The 17926-nt window shown below is 40.8% G+C and overlaps 1 protein-coding gene across 1 annotated transcript; it reads left to right on the top strand.

Moving 5' to 3' along the window:
• The first annotated feature begins 568 nt into the window (after positions 1-568).
• Positions 569-17494, top strand: tfap2d (transcription factor AP-2 delta (activating enhancer binding protein 2 delta)). Its single transcript, XM_034135706.1, has 8 exons — positions 569-607; positions 1220-1738; positions 5680-5740; positions 12321-12486; positions 14726-14844; positions 14979-15120; positions 15947-16060; positions 17255-17494. Exons 1-8 carry the CDS (start codon positions 569-571, stop codon positions 17469-17471), a joined length of 1377 nt encoding a protein of 458 aa, XP_033991597.1. The 3' UTR covers positions 17472-17494.
• The last annotated feature ends 432 nt before the right edge of the window (positions 17495-17926 follow it).

The following is a 17926-nucleotide window of genomic DNA, read 5'->3' as shown; positions in this document are numbered from 1 at the left end:
TGCTATTTGTCAAAAATAACGCTATAATATTTCAAAGCAAACTTACATTTCCGTTGAAAATCCGTACTTTTTTTTTGTAAAATCAACATAGCCGATGTGAATAAAAAAAAAAAAGAATAACACGTCGAAAGCGAGTCTTGTGGAAAAATACAAATGGGTCAAAAAGGGAAAATGTCCACAAAAAGCGTTTAGAAAATGTTGAAAGAAGCACTCGGTTCCTTATTAAAGCGAAGATACAATTTTATTCCTTGTCTCCTGGGATGCTCCGCTCCGTCTATTGTCCTCCCATTCCTCAGTGCTGATGCTTAATTTTCAAAACTTCTATATTACCAAGGGACCTACGACATCAGCCGAGAAATACCCTGCAAGTACAAAATCCGTGAGCCAGCCCCGTCCGTGCAGAGGGGAGACGCTCCTGCTTTCTGCCGATACCGAGAGCAGGCGAGGGGGACTTTTCCATTTCTCTTGCTTCTTGAGGATTTTAACGCGTTTTTTATTATTACCATTCAACCGGACCAGAGTGCGGAGAAAGAAAAAAAAAACGGGGTTACTTTGGAGAAAAAACACAATGTCAGCGACCTTCCCCGGACTTGTCCACGACGCAGAGGTAGGCTAATTTAATTACTTATAACTGAAATTATAGCAGGTGTGTGGAAGAATAAATATTGTTGGTTTAGAAATACGCACGCATTAGGATATCCTCGCTTACTTGAATTAGGCTACTGGATAAAATAATTAAATGCATGGGAGAAATGAGTCGTTCATCTTTGTGCAGCAACCGGTAAAAACGGGGCTTTTTATTATGTGTGTGGAAGCAGATAACAGTGTGATTAGAACATTTTAGGGCGGTTCACTCCGCTGTGTCTCTCTCTGCTTACCTCCCATCCACAATGAGCGAGAGAGCAGGGACAGTACATTTGCCAGCAGCTCGGTAATAATAATAATATATAACAGCACGCCTTTTAAAACGCTGCAAGGAGAGTGACAGGCATGCCAAAGGGAGAGGGGAAAAATACCGATGGCTCCTGTTGCCGTGTTCCCCTCCCGGGCGTGTGGAAATGACATCTCCTTCAGGTGGTTTAAAGTGGAGAAAAAAAACGCTTTGAGTGTGTGAGTTGTGTTTTTGCGTGTGTTTTGGGAGGCAGAGAGAGGAGACACCACGGCTGATGCTAAATGACACGCGGCTCATATATCTCCCCGTCTCTTTATTATCTTGTAGATACGTCACGACGGATCAAACAGCTACCGACTCATGCAGCTCGGGTGCCTGGAGTCCGTGGCCAACTCCTCGGTCGCCTACTCCTCCTCCTCCCCGCTCACCTACCCGGCGCCCGCGGGCACGGAGTTCGCCTCGCCCTACTTCTCCGCGAACCACCAGTACACGCCCCTGCACCACCAGTCCTTCCACTATGAGTTCCAGCACTCCCACCCGACCGTGGCCCCGGAGGCCTACGGGCTCAACTCGCTGCACTCGGGCCAGTACTACCAGCAGATCCACCACGGAGAGCCCGCGGACTTCATCAACCTGCACAATGCTCGCTCGGCCCTCAAGTCCTCGTGCCTGGACGAGCAGCAGCGGCGCGAGCTCGGCTGTCTCGACGCGTATCGGCGCCACGACCTGTCGCTGATGACGTCACACGGCTCCCAGGCCTACGGCGTCGGTATGCACCATGCGGACCAGAGGCTGCTGCCCGCCGGCGGCCTGGGGCTCTCATCGTCCGGGTCAGAAGATCTGCAGGTAACACTCTGTCCGATAATACACACACACCACCTCCAGGCCTCACATCCAATGGCGGTCCTAGACAAGTTTTACTGCCGGGGGAAATATTGAATGAGAGGACAAGGGAGACAAAGGCAGTGTTCAAGATTTAAACTCAGTTCATAAAGTCATAGTACACAACAAATATATAAAATACCATTATTGGTGTCAGGGGCATAGTTGCAATTGTAGTTGATTTACTTTACCATTAACCTAAATGCAGTTTAGGGTAAGACATAGCCTATTGTTGCAGCCAAATATTGTATTTCTTAATATGTGTTGGTGTTAGTGACAGGAGTTCTCAGTAACTTCGTTTCAATGTATTTAATTACACCCCATTCCTGTTATCTTTGGCCCAAGTTAGAGTATAGTGTTGGCTGCAAAACTTCCCAAATTGCGTTATCATATGTATTATTTTTGAGGGGGTTCACAGGGGGGCCCAAGCTCAGTGTTACAGTTGTTAGAACCGCCCATGCTCATATCAACACCTCATTGTACACACTCTTACCATTGCATTTCACTGGTTAATTTACACTGCTCCATGAGATATGATAAAATACAAACCCTTACAAGACCCAGTATCCCTGCCCCACTGGCCTACTATTGAACCCCCCCCTTCCCCCCAGCAAACAGCAATTCCCAAATATTGAACAGAAAGACAGTGCCAGATGTCTGTCTGTCTGCCTGTCTGCTTCTCCTGTCTGCTGTCTATGACACTGACCAAGCGGCATTACACTTAGCCTGCAGTTTTTTACCCACTCTGTCCTACTTTGGAGTAAATAATGTTGGATCTTGAGATGATTTTGTTGCCAAACCAAACGTGACTGTACAACAGGCTGAGTAAATGTCAAGTGCACCCGGCGCAGCGCCTCTGAAAGGACGGCCTGTTTTCTAAAGGTTAATTGACTGGCAGTCTATACAATCCCATTGTGAAATCCGCCCTTTATTTTGCCCTGAAACACACGGGACCCATATTTTACATAATTCTTTTCGATGTAAAGAAATGGTGGAGATGAATCGCACGGCTCTTGTGTGTGTCAGTGTGTGTGCTTATGTGTGAGTGTGTGTGTCCGGCTGTCTGTTGAGGCAGAGAAAAGCCGCTGGTTGCTCTATTCTCCGGTAAAGGGCGGATTAACGGATCGGGGTTCAGAGCACAATGCCCTGCTGCAGCACCATAAAGCACCGTAGTTTATCCAATTACCGACTTAACGTCAATCAACTTTGTTGCTTATGCAGCGACATCTGAGCTGCTTAAAACACGTCTCTAGTTAAACACACTTTAACACAGCGACACATCATTTCCGTCACGTTTACTGTTTACCAACTCCAGATCAGCTCGATACAGAGTCGCTTTTATCGAAATTTGTAGACGTCATTTACGCTACGTTTTTTACACTATTTTTATATAGTATAAATAATAACAGCAATTATATTTTAAAGGCGTTAAAAATACGTTTTTATTATTTTAACAATTATTCAGTTTTCTTTAATTTAATTTAGTTTACTTTATTTAAAGGAAGTGGAAGGAGTACATTTAAAAAAAAAACGTGAATTGTCCTTAAATATTGCAGCAATTTATGAGAATTACAATTTGTTATTTTTTAATCACATTTCTGCACTTTTTAAATACGGTTTCTACGTTAGATTAAATAATGTATATTCCGTGATAAAAAAACATAACATTATTCAGCTTCATGTATTTATTTATTTTTATTTAAAGGGTGTGGTAGTGTAGACTGTTGATGATTAAATAAAAATAACGTGAACTGTTCTTAAATATTATTGCAAGGTATAAGAAATACAATTGTGCCTGCATGATTTTATTTATCATTATTATATGTTATCACAATTTCCCATATACTTTTTTAATATGTGAAATTCAATAATGGTAATTCCGCGATAAAAAAAATGTAATTTATCTACTGTAAATATATGTTTTGTTAAATCAGGCAACCGTTTAAAGTTAATAGTAGGTGATACAAAGTAAGTTATTTTATGTTAATTTCAAGGCTCTCACTTGATCATTGTTAAAGCAAATACCATATTTATCTCATAAGCTGCTGGCACTTGAAAAGAGCCCAGGTTTGACCCTTTTATTGAGAAAAAGAAAGAGCCGGTTCGTGAACCTGAGCTCGCGCAAGGCGGATGTCTGAACGGAACAGATGCGGCCATGGTCTCGTGCAGCTCGGTCGCATGTTTGAGCGTTAAAGAGATTTTCATGCTGAACAAAAGCAGCTGCCACACCTTTCTCCCGTCACTAAGCTAATTCATGCAAGACCTCTGCGTTTTGTATATTGATTTTATAATCACTTTAGCTTCGGAATAGAAGAAAAGGGAACAGGAGCTGGTTAAGAAAGAACTACAACAAGCTCCCTTTTCTCACTTTTATTTTTAATCAGGCTTTCTGCGTGGGCCAGGCCTCGAGGCTCGCACGAGGGATTAAGTGTTTTCTGAATAAAAAGCGCGTGTTCTTCTTTCTTGATGACATTGTTGATAGCACGCGAGTCTGATCTGGACCAAAATGGCGACTGTAACAGGTTTCCATACATTCAGGGAAACCTGTTTACTACTTAATGTATGGGAATAAATAAAGGGTTGAGACATGTTGTATGGAGTTATAGTGAGGAGAAATGACAAGAGATAATGGATTTTAACTGGTCAAATAAGCACACATTACAGTATATTTGTAGAGCCATATTGAATATTGTCTTTCCGTTTATGAATGGGGAAAATGTAGTGATTTAATGTGACATTTCCCTTTCTCCTACAGCTTCTTGTGTGTGTATTGTTTTTTTTGCTTGCTTGTTACTGTGTACATGCAGGGCTTATCTATATGGAAACCTGTTTACTACTGAGTACATCCTACATATTGTGGAGTTATAGTGAAGAGAAATGACAAGCAATAATAGTTTTTAACCGTTCAAACAAGCACAATTCATATTTGTATATTGAATACTTTCCATAGATGAGGGAAATGCAGGTGTCATGTGATTTATTTCCCTTCCTATTGGCAGCTTGTGTGTGTTAGTGTTATTATGTTGGTGTGTGTGTGTGTGTGTGCTATATATAGTGATCCCCAACAGGTTGGTGGCTGAAACCAAACTCTGGACACTAAAGCTCATTCTCAGTCTGGACGAGGTGTGCTGTCCTGGCTTTTAGCCTGAAGCCTTTCAAATTAAGCTCGTTTCTGGGTGAGCCGTGAGCTGCATCCTTTATCTTACTGTGCCCTCAATTTTACTCAAAGCCTTAAGTGACGTTCACTTTCTAACAAAAAGGCTTTCACCACTGACTATTGCTCAAAGGGCCAATGTTTTTTAGAGGATGTAATGTAAAATGTTAGCTTTTATAACCAAACTTAACCTAAATTGTTTAGTGTTTCATAACCTGTGGTTCGGGCAGCCCTAAAGGGGTCGAATCATGTATTGTGCTACACAAAAATGCTTGTTTTGTACCTATTCACAATGTGTTCTTATGAATTACTGACTCTAATACCTTGATGCTGCTTAAATTATCACAATGAAAAACTATGGGATGGGTAAATAATGAACGTACTTTCAAATGGAGACAAGCCAATGATAAGGATCCATATACAGGACACATAATACTGAATAATTATACCCACTATTTAGCTGCTGATGTCAAGAAATGTATGTTTACATTATAGTGTTCTTTGTTCTGTCATTGCAATTATCAATAGCCTTATTTCATAGGCCTAAATTAGGTTTCTGTTAGAGGAAACATTTTGATGGTGAATTGATTATCAGAAAGAATCACATCTCGCAAGACAAACGAAAGAAACCCCATTAATTCAAGGTGTTTCTGAAGCAGCTGGGTACCCTGTGCTCCAGCGGTGTGAAACACATCTGGGTGAAGTGATTTCACCTGCCTGGGCTCGTGCTAATGAGTGTGTGTCTCCGCAGGGCTCCGTGGAAGCGCAGTGTGGGCTCGTGCTGAACGGCCGAGGGGGCGTCATCCAGAGAGGTAAGGGCTTATTCTCTCTCTATTGTTGTACCTGAGGACCGTGAACACAACACGACAGCGAGCAGACAGACAAACAAGCGGAACTGCTCCTCTCTCTTGTCTGCTGTCAACATGTTACAGGAGCGGCTCCATTTAAACACCAACACACTGCTTCACATTTCCACTATGAAATGGACTGTCACTCAACTGGGATTTTATCAGTCACTTGAAACGTCATTGAGTTTTATATCCAGGAAATTAAAATGTCAACAAAGTCATGATTTAATATGATTTGATAGTGTATACTTACTATTATTTGCATTATTCTAACTGACACTTCCTCAGTGGTGTTTACTCAAATACTGTACTTAGGTACAATGTTGAGGTACTTTGTACTTCTACCCCACTACAATTCAGAGGTAAATAGTTTACTTTTACTCCACTACATTTATTTAATACATTTAGTTACTTTACAGATATAGATTAATGATGTGAAATATAATCAACACTTAAATCAGACTTTAGTTACACCTGGAGTAAATTCACAGGCTACCCTGAAATGGCTGCATAATGGTACTTTTATATATTTGAATGCCAATACTTTTGTACTTTTACTTGAGTAACATTTTGAATGCAGGACTTTGAATTGTAACAGAATATTCCTACACTCTGGCACTTATACTTTAACTTAAAGATCTGAGTACTTTTCCCTGCTCTGTCTTTCACTCTAAATGTTATTACGTTTTTTCCAGGTAAATTCAATTGTGCACAAAAACCAAAAATAGTATGATTTTATAATGCACACCTAGTTCTCACCCAGATGTGCATTTGACATATTATATCATTACTGCACCATAACAGACTGTTTGAAGTCAACCCTGTAGGCTATTAACAGAGCAGACTGACGGTTCGTCTTTTATTAAATAAACACACTGTTTTAATGTAATATGCATGCTTATTTTGGATCATAAATTCACCATGATCCCCAAACATTGCAGCTCATGACCTCTCCCCTAATAAAAAAAATGGGAAAACATGGATACTATTACAAGTAATAACCCTGTTATGTTTGCTACAAGTTCTATTTGTAATCGTTTGTATCGGCTTCATTAAACAAACTAAAGGGTCTACAAATTAAATTATAGGTCAATAATGTATTTTGTAAATGATTGCACATAATGTTCATTTAGCTTCTGGGCAAATATTATTATTTTGTCTTGTGTATTTATCTGTGGGTTGTAATGTAGACCAGATAACATTAATAATTGTTAATCTTAAATGCTGTAATTGTTATTTAGGCTAACTGTTAAATCAGATACAGTAAAATAAAGCCTTTTAAGAGATGGATGGACTCAGACATCAGGCCAGCCTATTTCCTCACTAGTCTGGGTTTACCACTCCATCTTTTAGCTCCATCAAAGCCATAGATATTTTAAACTATGTGTGTTTTTTTTCCTCACAGAGAGGAAGGCTGTGTCTCGGGTTTAATTTTTCATCAGCTCATTCTAGGTGTTGGGGCTTTTCTCTCGGATTGACGCGGGAATCCCTTCGCTATCACTTTCGGTTAATGGTGCGCCGTATTTGGCCCTGAGCTCAGCCGCTGCAACCATCACAACCAATAATCTTTGCTTTACCTCGCGCTCCCGTATCGATAGCTTCTCTCGCCTCGGGCGCACGCTTTGATATGCTAATGCCGCGCGGGGCCCCGGATTCAGCCGAGATCATATTAATGTTGTTCTTTCTGACTGCGGCTTTGGCGGCATGAATATTCACATAACCTTTTTCAAAAGAAAATCACTCAAGAAACGCGGATCCTACTTAGGAGGAGTCGTCTGTGTTTTTAATCATCCCCCTCTATCCCCTTTTCCAGTTCAGCTTTATAACAGCATGCTCAAACAGAGGTGGGAGAAGGAGATCTTGTATTTAAGTAGGCTACTCTGTTACAAGCAAAAGTATATTACATTCAAAATGCTACTTAAAGTATAAGAGTAATATAGTCAAAGTACAAAACGTAAAATGACTCATTATGCAGATTGGCCCATTTCAGACTAATATAGCCTATCATATGTTTTGATTATAATTATTGATCATTAAAGTGTTATCAAAGCTGGTAAAGGTGCAGCTAGTTTTAATGACTTTGTGTACTGCAGGGTAGCTTGTGAATTTACTCGAGTTGTAACTAAAGTCTGATTTAAGTGTTGATTATATTTCACATCATTCATCCAATTGTGCAAAGTAACTAAATATTACATAAATGTTAACCTCTGAATTGTAGTGGGAAATAAAAAGTAGCAAAACATTGAAATACTCAAATAAAGAACAGTTCTCTCAAAATTGTACTTAAGTAGGCTACTTGAGTAAATGTAGGCTACCTATTTACTTTACACCACTTCTCTCAGATCAAGCAGATCTGTCAGGCGCGCCCCCGTCCATCTCCCGTGCACGTGCATCTCTCTATTCTGTTAAAGACATTGGCGGGCTTTTTATTGGAGCTATAAACATTGTTGTTAGAATATGAGGAGAATGACATTTGGCCCGTGTCTCTTTTTCTTTAATTTTCGTGGCAAACTCGTAAAAGGCGCTTGATTCCGCGTGTGATCCCGCCCGCCGCTCGCGCCGCAGCCCGAGGCTACTCTCCGTTTAAATACCGTTATCGCCTCTGGGCCCGCGCGCTCCACTGACTGCACTATACCGGCAATAGCTCTTTTCGATTGCCCTTGGCAACATGAAATACAAACTACTTTGAATCAAAACATTTTTAGGGGAATTAATATGATGTGAACACACGGCTTTCAGAGGCGCGCGCCCCTGTCAGAGCGCGTGAGTCTGACAGACAGGTCTGCAGGGTTTGTGTCACACACAGACACAGACGAGCCGGACTTCACACACACACATGCACACACACATATGAGTTAACCAATAGTAGCCTATCAATGGATTCCCCTCGACCTGCAATCTAACGTTTTTGCAAGCCATAGTGAAATACAACTCCCATACTGCCTTGCGCAAAGTGCTGGAGTACAATAGTTGCCACACAACAGAGAGGTTCAGGAATGAGTCCTAAAACCCGGAAATTAGTTTGCATTTAACCACTTCCGGGTCTCGATTCAAAAGTTTAAAATAGACATAAAATAGGCCAGTAAATACGAATTTCTCAAGCTTATCTGTCATAAAAATGGCAGCTACTAACAAGTACCCTAACTAAACTAACAAACGTCCTCACGTCAAACATTAGCCGCCCTTTAGCTTAGTCATGTGACCTTAATGCAGGTTGTTTATAGCCCAACGTTAGCTTTTAACTTCTTGCGGATTTAGGCATATATGCTTAAAAATTATAAAATCTGAGTGAATATGTGGAGATTATCTTGCTGAACAAAAGGTGCCGTGATCATGCCTAATATCCTATTTTCTGCAATATTCCGAAATCCAATGGAAAAATTCTAATGTATTTTGTTGAGGGAACCCTTGCAATGCTAACTTCCGTGTCGGGTCTCCAAAAATACGTCATCACTCCTCCACTTCTGCACAAGAGGTGCTTAACAGAAAGTGGACGTCGCTGTCCGTGGTGCTGAACCTGGCTGACATGTTTCTGTCTGACTGCCTTCCTGCGGCCAGAGAAACTAGCGCATTTCTGCTGAACCTAAATAATTCACAGAGCAAAGAATATAGGTTACACTTGCTCATATACTCGGCTTACTCGGTGGCCAAATTGTCCACATTGCCTGGAAAGATTGGGTGTGCAGCCAATCGTCGCCTGCAGCGTTGTTCTTTCGGCCTAAATGGCTTCCCTTTCTTCATTCCATCATATCCAGCACGGCCTAATAACAAAGCGACACACCCTGCTGTTAGATTTGATAATGAGGCAGATGAATAATAGAATATAGCCTACAGTACATCAGACAGAAACCTTGCGTTTCAGCTGCTTGGGACGTTAGTTCAAGTGAAAGTTTAATAATAATAGGCAGAGCAGTCGATTTATTCCAGAAGGATGCAGCTACACTGATTCAGGTGTAATTAATAATGTGAGAGCCTTCACCATCACAACACCAATCGTTTATTTAGAAGCCTCAAGAACACAAGCCGGTGGTTTGTGATTGAAGGGAGGCTTTTATTGAAGATTACAGCAGGCTTTTCTTACATACAGACTAATATTGAGCTGAAACAGAAATATATTATGTGTATATTGTAATAAATGTAATATTTAACAAGTGAAAAGGAAAAAACACATTGATCTCACCACTGGTGTTTGAAGATACTAGATTTTCTGGATCAAATGTGCCTTTACTATCAAATTGGGTTACATTCAGATTTGAATAATATATATGTTGCCTTTAAAGGCTGTGAACAAGCCACGTGTCCAGTAAAAAAAGGTGTATCTTCAAATATTTGGTCAGTTTTAGATAAACTTAAGGATTCATGGTTTTCAAATGGGTTAAAAGACTTCACCTGCTTCTTAAAATACATAGACCATTTTAAAATCAGTTGGATTATCTGTGAAATATATTTCTACAAAGCTCAAAAGAGGGTTGTTTTTCTTGGCTCTTGAAAGGGAGACATTTTGGAGATGCATGGTTTTCATGTGCAAAGATCAAATAGGCCGCGTCCTTAATTTGGGTTTTGGGTTTGGAAGCAGGTTTTTGAGGCAGTGTAAACACAAATGTGGATTAACATACTGCCTGTGACAAAAGAAAGGCTGTGTTAATATAAAAATATCTTTGTTTGATGAATCATTTTAATGTTATAAGACACAGGGAAAGTAAATGTGATTATCCTCCAATATATAGCTGCTTTTTTTTACAAATAAGGGAGATCTGATACAAAGTTTGTACGAATCCAAAGTTACCCTCCTCAGGGTTAAGGATACATTCATACTTTTATGCATTAGACTAAAATGCACATGTATTTTCTATGAGTGGAGGCTTTTCAAGGTCTACATTGATTTGTAGGGGTTATATTCAGCACAGACCTGGAAGCAGCTACACTCAAAATAAGAGAAAAATGCTCTTGCAGCAACCTCTCATTACTTGCAGAATTTATTACAGAATGAAGTATCCCTCAAACTAAATGAGGTCCCATAATATTTGCACTGCTTCTGGCTTTGCACTCATTTGCTTGTTGCTCTTTCGGGGAGTCAAAATCTATTATTATTATTATTGTTAAAATGATCTGCACTTGAGAATATCCTCCTTGAATTTTTCACATTTACCGATCCATATCTAATTAAATGTGAAAAAACACAAATCTTTATTTTGTAATCCTTACTATACCTGCTGTTGATGGCTGTGTGTAGTATTGCCACACATGGAGGCACTTGAGTTGGATCAGAATACCTGGATTTCTGCAATGTTTTAATAGACTTTTAAATCAGTGTTACAGAAAATATCATACGTGTCATTGGCATAATGCATCTTTCTAAAAACCCAACAAAACTCTTGTGTCTACAAAGGAACTTTTGCAAAATAGCACTAATGTTTCTCGTATTGTAATCTGTGCGTGTTAAAACAAACTATTATTAAAAATGCAAAGTATAAGTGGGTTAGCATTCCTGTTAATGATGTTTTGACATTACATTACATGTCACTTGTTAGACGCTTTTATCCAAAGCGACTTACATACTCAATACTGTGGGCAATCCCCACAGGAGCAATTTGGGGTGAAGTGTCTTGCCCAGGGACACAACGACATGCTGACTGCAGTGGGGTTTGAACCTGTGACGCCCTGATCCGAACACCAACACACAACCACTGCGCCACACGCCTCCTCCATTTGACCCATCATCGGTCACTGTAGTACAGAATAGGTGCAACGTACAATTTCACCAATGATTTATAAAAAGCTTTTATCAACCTAGAGCAAGTGAAGGGTTTTAAATCTGCTGGATTGCTTCACAGTTTTTCTTTGTTTAATGTTTCCACTGTTGAGTGGTGCTGCAATGCTTCATGTTTGTTTGTCTGTTGACACTCAGCCTCATTAGAGAAATACTTCTGCCAACCATGTATTCACTCTTATAGCAGGGAAACACAATGTAATATAGTGGCTGTTTGTTAAAATAACACACAGCCAGTTATTTCTGCGACGATTCCTGTCAGCTTTTACAAAAGCAACACCGAAGTGATTATTTACTGATCCATGAAAAACTTCCTGATCATTGAAAACCCAATTTTAGTATAAAAAAACACAACATGATAGGGATAAACGGGGCTGTTTGTCTTAGTTCAAGAAAAGGGGAGAAAATAGTTTGTGTAAAAGGAAATGTGTGCTGTGATGGATTTAAGGTACTTCAAATACAAATACATGACTAATGCAACAATACAATCTTATCCAGTGACTCAACTGACAACACTATTTATTTTCCTGTAGTGCTGCTGTTGTTCCATGCTTAACATTGCTATGTGTTGCATGCAGGGGGAACTTGTGTGGTGAATCCTTAGTTCAAGAAAAGGGGCAAAATAGTTTGTGTAAAAGGAAATGTGTGCTGTGTGTGATGGATTAAGGTACTTCAAATGAAAATATCAAGTATAATAAATGACTCAACAATACAACCTTATCAAGACACTTTTCCTCCATGCCTAACATTGCTATGTGTTGTGTTTGTGTGCAGGGGGAACGTGCGTGGTGAACCCTACAGATCTGTTCTGCTCGGTGCCGGGCCGCCTGTCCCTGCTCAGCTCCACCTCCAAGTACAAAGTCACCATCGCCGAGGTGAAGAGAAGACTGTCCCCACCAGAGTGCCTGAACGCCTCCCTACTGGGCGGCATACTGCGCAGGTCAGTGCGCGCACACACACACACACACACACACACACACACACACACACACACACACACACACACACACACACACACACACACACACACACACACACACACACACACACACACACACACACACACACACACACACACACACACACACACACACACACACACACACACACACACACACACACACACACACACTTAGTACTTAGTTGATCCCTATTGCAGACCATTTAATACAAGTTTTTATGGCATAAAGTTGCTCCCAATAAATCCACTGATCCCTGGTCCACAATTTGATAGTATTTTCAAATAAATATTGAAGCCATGTAAGACACAAAACCTAAAAAAACGTGTATTATTTTGCAGCTGCAGGTTTATGAACAAGTAAAAATGTGTAAATGTACAAGTGAAATGGTCGAAAAACATCAAAACTTTATTTATCACAGGGCTGTTCATATGGATTCTACTAGATAATTGAAACTATTTTTGTTATTTCGTCCCCCTGTATGTCCTGTAACAAAATGTCACTGAAGAGTATGTGACAGAAAGGGGGGATTTTAAAAGTGAAACCTGTTTTTTTAAAGCGTAAATCTGGCGGGGGGGGAGGGACATTGGAAAGCATTGCCTGAGTCTTTGGAGCCCTCAGATGAAACAGAGGATATACTGCAGCGCACACAAAGACTTATTGTGGGCGAGCGAGGGGCCGGGCTGCACGCGCCGCCATGCCCAGGGAGAGAGGGGGGGAGAGAGGGAGGCGAGACCAGGCCAAAGCATGCCAGGATCAGAGGAACCAGAGGAAAGCAAGAGTTGCCAGCGCTGTATTATTGATGAGGCGGAGAGAAAGGGAAGGGGGGAAGAGAGAGAGAATATGGCTGCTTTACTACAAGATGAACAAACATGTGCAAAGAGAGGGGTTGATCTGGATCGATCGTGTCTATCAGACAATTACAATCAACGTTCATGAGTTTGAAGTGTGCAGGTATCTCTATTTGGACACTTGATTTGTCACAGATTGATAGAAAAACCTCAGTAATTTCAATCAAAACATCCCAGAAGGATCTTTGAGGCGTGTTATCGGACAGAAAGTAGCCACATATGGATTTAATACCTCATTTACAAAAGATGAAGAAATGACAGGGGCTATTATTGGGTATAGAGAGACTCAAATGCTCAAACAGTGACGGAGGAAACTCAAGGGGACATGCCATCATATCCATGTGTAAAAAAAGCACAATTCATATATAACGAGTTGACATGTTTTAATTTCACACGCTTTGATTTTTAATTTCATAGCTTTGTCAAATCAAAGCAAATCTATATTCTTCTAAGACTTAATTAAACATATTGTTCTGTAGGATAATAGGGACCGACGGTTTGCTCGTGGTTTCATTATCTACTGATCAGTGCTGATGGTATCTGTGTGTCTTATGTCATGGAATGAAATCAGGATGAGAACATGTTTTTAAATATTTTTTTAGGACTATTTATCCTAGGGGGGAATTGGTTTTATGACAGTTGCCTCAATAAAAAAAGAAAATTGAGATTATAATTAACCAGATCATGCTAAAAGCGTCCAGCACTATATAGTATAGTATAGTAAGTGATCGGAGTATTGCACTATAGCCTAAGCCAGGGGTGTCAAACTCAATTTCATCACGGGCCACATAGCCTCATGGTTGCACTCAAAGGGCCGGTTGTAACTTTAAGACTATAAAAAATACATAGATAAATATTTAATATATATAAAATAATGTTATTGCCCCTGCATTGCATTATTACCGGATAGGGTAATAACTTCATAATTAACTACATCTGAAAGCAGAAGTCAAGGGCAAATAATTGCAAGTCTCTTCAGTGAGAATGTCACAAAATGATTTAAAAAGAAAAGCCAAATTCTGGAAAAACAAAAAAAAATAACTGACATTTTGAAAAAAAAGTAACATTTAAAAAAATAAAATAAAATTCAGAGAAAAAAAGTCTAATTTGAGATGCATTGTGGGACATGTAGTTCATGGGCAACGTGCTTCTGTAAAGCGTCATGTAACCGTATAATAAACATATTATATTCTTTGCAAGCTCTTGTGGGGCCACATGAAATGAAGTTGCGGGCCGGATTTGGCCCCCGGGCCTTGAGTTTGACACCCCTGGCCTAAGCATTGTCCATATTGCACCGTTTGAAAGGGTTTAAGCTGATGTCCGTAAGTCATAGTGTGGTTTTGAATATGTGTTTTCATTTTGTCCACAGAGCGAAGTCTAAGAATGGAGGCCGGTGTCTTCGTGAGAAATTAGACCGTTTGGGCCTCAACCTGCCGGCCGGACGGAGGAAAGCTGCCAACGTCACACTGCTCACATCCCTGGTGGAAGGTAAGGGATTTCTACCTAAAATACTTTCCAATAACGTCTGTATCTTATCTCACAGCTTCAGATATATTCCAGGTTTTCATATTGAATCCTTTCAGCCCTTGTTTAATCAGTCTTTCTCCTGGTTGTGTGCTCAGGTGAGGCGCTCCACCTGGCGAGGGACTTCGGCTACACCTGCGAGACAGAGTTTCCCAGCAAGGCGGTGGGGGAACATTTGGCAAGGCAGCACAGCGAGCCGAAAGAAACCAGCGCACGCAAGAAGATGGTCCTGGCTACAAAGTAAGAACACACATATTCATCTACATATGAATGACGTCGCTAAGACACTGAAATAGTTTGCTTTTGTTACTTTTTGTCAAGAAAAAGTACGTTTAATTCTGAAATTCTCCTGATGACGATAGGTTTAAAAAGTCAAAAGTTCAACATTTAACTTGCCGTTTTGTCTACAAGTCTATCGTTTTTGTTGAAAATCACGATCAATTGAAGTGGTGCAACAAGGTCAAGAAAATGGATCATTTTGAAATTGAATTTTTCTCACAATTAGAGTTTCAGCCACTTTATAGTCGTCCTACTACTAACCGTCTACCTTGAGGGAAACCTTTGATAAAAAGTGCTCCGACCAACATTAATATTGACTTTAAGAGAGGCAGACAAAAGAAAACAAATGTAATAAACTCCGTCTCCTAACACACTTCATGCAGAGAGCATCGACTGTGCATTTCAAGACAATGTAATACAACATCTTGCCATCAGGCTTTTGTTTGTTAAGGAAATCTAACAAGAACTGTTGCCTGTGGCTACTGGAAGTGCTGAAGGGAAACAGCTCCCACTCTTTACCAGCTAACGTCCTCCCAACAAGGATTTATAGACTGAACAGAATAAAAAAGACAGACCAAGAAATCAAACTTTTGCAGAATGTTTTGCATCATGTTGTGTATCAAATGTTTTCCTTGTTTTTGGATCAACATTGAACCTTTCTAGCTCCTGCCTGTCGTGTTTCCAGGGAGGAACTACAGAGTGTGTTGATCCAAAATGAAGGAGGAATAAGTTGTTGTGTTGGGGACAGATGGTAAACCCTCTTTCCCTCCCTCCTTCCCTCCATCAGGCAAATCTGTAAGGAGTTCCAGGACTTACTGAGCCAGGACCGCTCTCCTCTGGGCTCGTCCAGACCGACAACCATCCTTGAATTGGACATCCAGAGACACCTCACACACTTCAGGTAACACACAAAGCTCCTTAAAACGATGAAAAGCTTCCAAGCTGGAGTCACTTAAGATTGGGAACTATCGAGACAGTTGTCCTGCAGTTTTCTCGGCTTGCTCGTTGCCATTTTCCAAAGATGCAGCTGTGCAGTTTGTTATTTGGCACAGATTACAGAAGAGCCGCTTGCTAGCACAAATGTCACATCTACAACGTCACCCGTCGCAGATTACAAACCTATAACAAGGAGATGTAGTGTCTATAGTTCGGTTGTAGAAACACAGTTAGACGCAGACTGAACAGCAGCGTAAACTGAGTTGAGAGGTGTCCTGACATTTAGCTTTGCAAAAACAGCCTGAGGGCGGAGAAACCAGTGTGATATTGGAAAATGGATTCTTAAAATCGATATTTTATGGTCAATGTTTATGTTTCGACTAACCTCATTTATGCACTATTGTTCTTCTACAGTATTGGAACGCTTTGAGTTTAAGTCAGGATTAAGATGTGTGCCATTAAAAAGTGTTTTATTGAGCAAATAGAAACTGAAAGGAAGGAATTACTGAGTGTTCTTTTGAAAGGGTGTCTGTCAGTGTCTCATCAACGTTGCCCAACCTCAAAATAATCAGTTTACTATCGTATAAAACAAAGAAAAGCAGCAAAGTAAAGGACTTATGGGGACATTGCCAGGTATTGATTCATGGAGGTGTGCGGCGCAGTGGGTAGGGCGTTGGTGTTCGGATCAGGGGGGCACAGGTTCAAACCCCACTGCAGTCAGCATGTCGTTGTGTCCCTGGGCAAGACACTTCACCCCAAATTGCTCCTGTGGGGATGTCCACAGTATTGAGTATGTAAGTCACTTTGGGTAAAAGCGTCTAACAAGTGACATGTAATGTAATCAATTAATCAATGTCTATTACGGCCTAGCATTTGGTAAAACTGTTTCAAAATTACAATTGTTTTTTGTAGAGACATGGTGGAAAAACATTTATAACATCACAGGCAATTAAAGCTCTGCTCTCACAGGGGTAAGCCTGATTACAGACACTCTTTTAGGAGGATTACAAGCTCCATAGTGCAGGAGAGGAAGGTTTAAGAGAGAAGAAGTCTGCTCAGGAACAAACCCAAACTGTATTACATATGTCTGTGTTTGTGCCCCTGAATGAAACAACAGTCTGTGATTGTTCTGACATGTTTTCCCCTCCCCCACACACAGTCTGATCACTCACGGGTTCGGGACGCCGGCGGTCTGTGCCGCTCTCAGCACCTTCCAGACAGTCCTGAGTGAGATGCTCAACTACCTGGACAAAAGCTTGGGCGGGAAGCCGAGCGGACCCAACGACCAGCAGATCAACAACAGCTCAGAGAAGACGCAGCTCCGGAAAACAGGGGAGCCCCAGAGCAAAGACGGGAAAACAGAAAAGACTGAGTAGCCCACTGCCACCGTCCCCGTGCCTTGGAGCGCTGCATTTAGGAGTGTGTGTGAGAGAGAGTGTGTAAGGGTGCATTGTCAGAAAGGATTTGTTAACTCGTGTCTTCTTCTGTGGGACTAACCATCTTTATTATTATATTATTTATTTATCTTATTTTGAAATGTAACATTAACCTGAACTGTCCCAAACAAGAAGTCCTGTGTGTGTGTGTGTGGTGTGTGTGTGGTGTGTGTGTGGTGTGTGTGTGTGTGTGTGGTGTGTGTGTGTGTGTGTGTGTGTGTGTGTGTGTGTGTGTGTGTGTGTGTGTGTCATGACAAGGAGGAGCAATGCCATGGAGACGGCTATGATTCATCCAAGACTTTTTATTTGTTAATTTATTAATTCTGTAAACAGGAAGTAAACATGGACATGCTGACGTCACAGTTTTCAAGGACAGGGGTGGTGACTGCACACAA

The sequence above is a fragment of the Trematomus bernacchii genome, unplaced genomic scaffold, assembly GCF_902827165.1.
Source record: "Trematomus bernacchii unplaced genomic scaffold, fTreBer1.1, whole genome shotgun sequence".
NCBI classification, from domain to species: Eukaryota; Metazoa; Chordata; class Actinopteri; order Perciformes; family Nototheniidae; genus Trematomus; species Trematomus bernacchii.
Note: the sequence above shows the minus strand (reverse complement) of the source record. Positions and strands in the feature narration are given on the sequence as shown.

What these genes read in the sequence shown, in the direction of transcription:
- tfap2d (XM_034135706.1), top strand. Translation starts at nt 569, where the DNA reads ATGTCAGCGACCTTCCCCGGACTTGTCCACGACGCAGAG. An exon ending in GACTTGTCCACGACGCAGAG is followed by an intron (nt 608 to 1,219) that starts GTAGGCTAATTT and finishes ATTATCTTGTAG; the next exon opens with ATACGTCACGACGGATCAAA. An exon ending in CCGGGTCAGAAGATCTGCAG is followed by an intron (nt 1,739 to 5,679) that starts GTAACACTCTGT and finishes GTGTCTCCGCAG; the next exon opens with GGCTCCGTGGAAGCGCAGTG.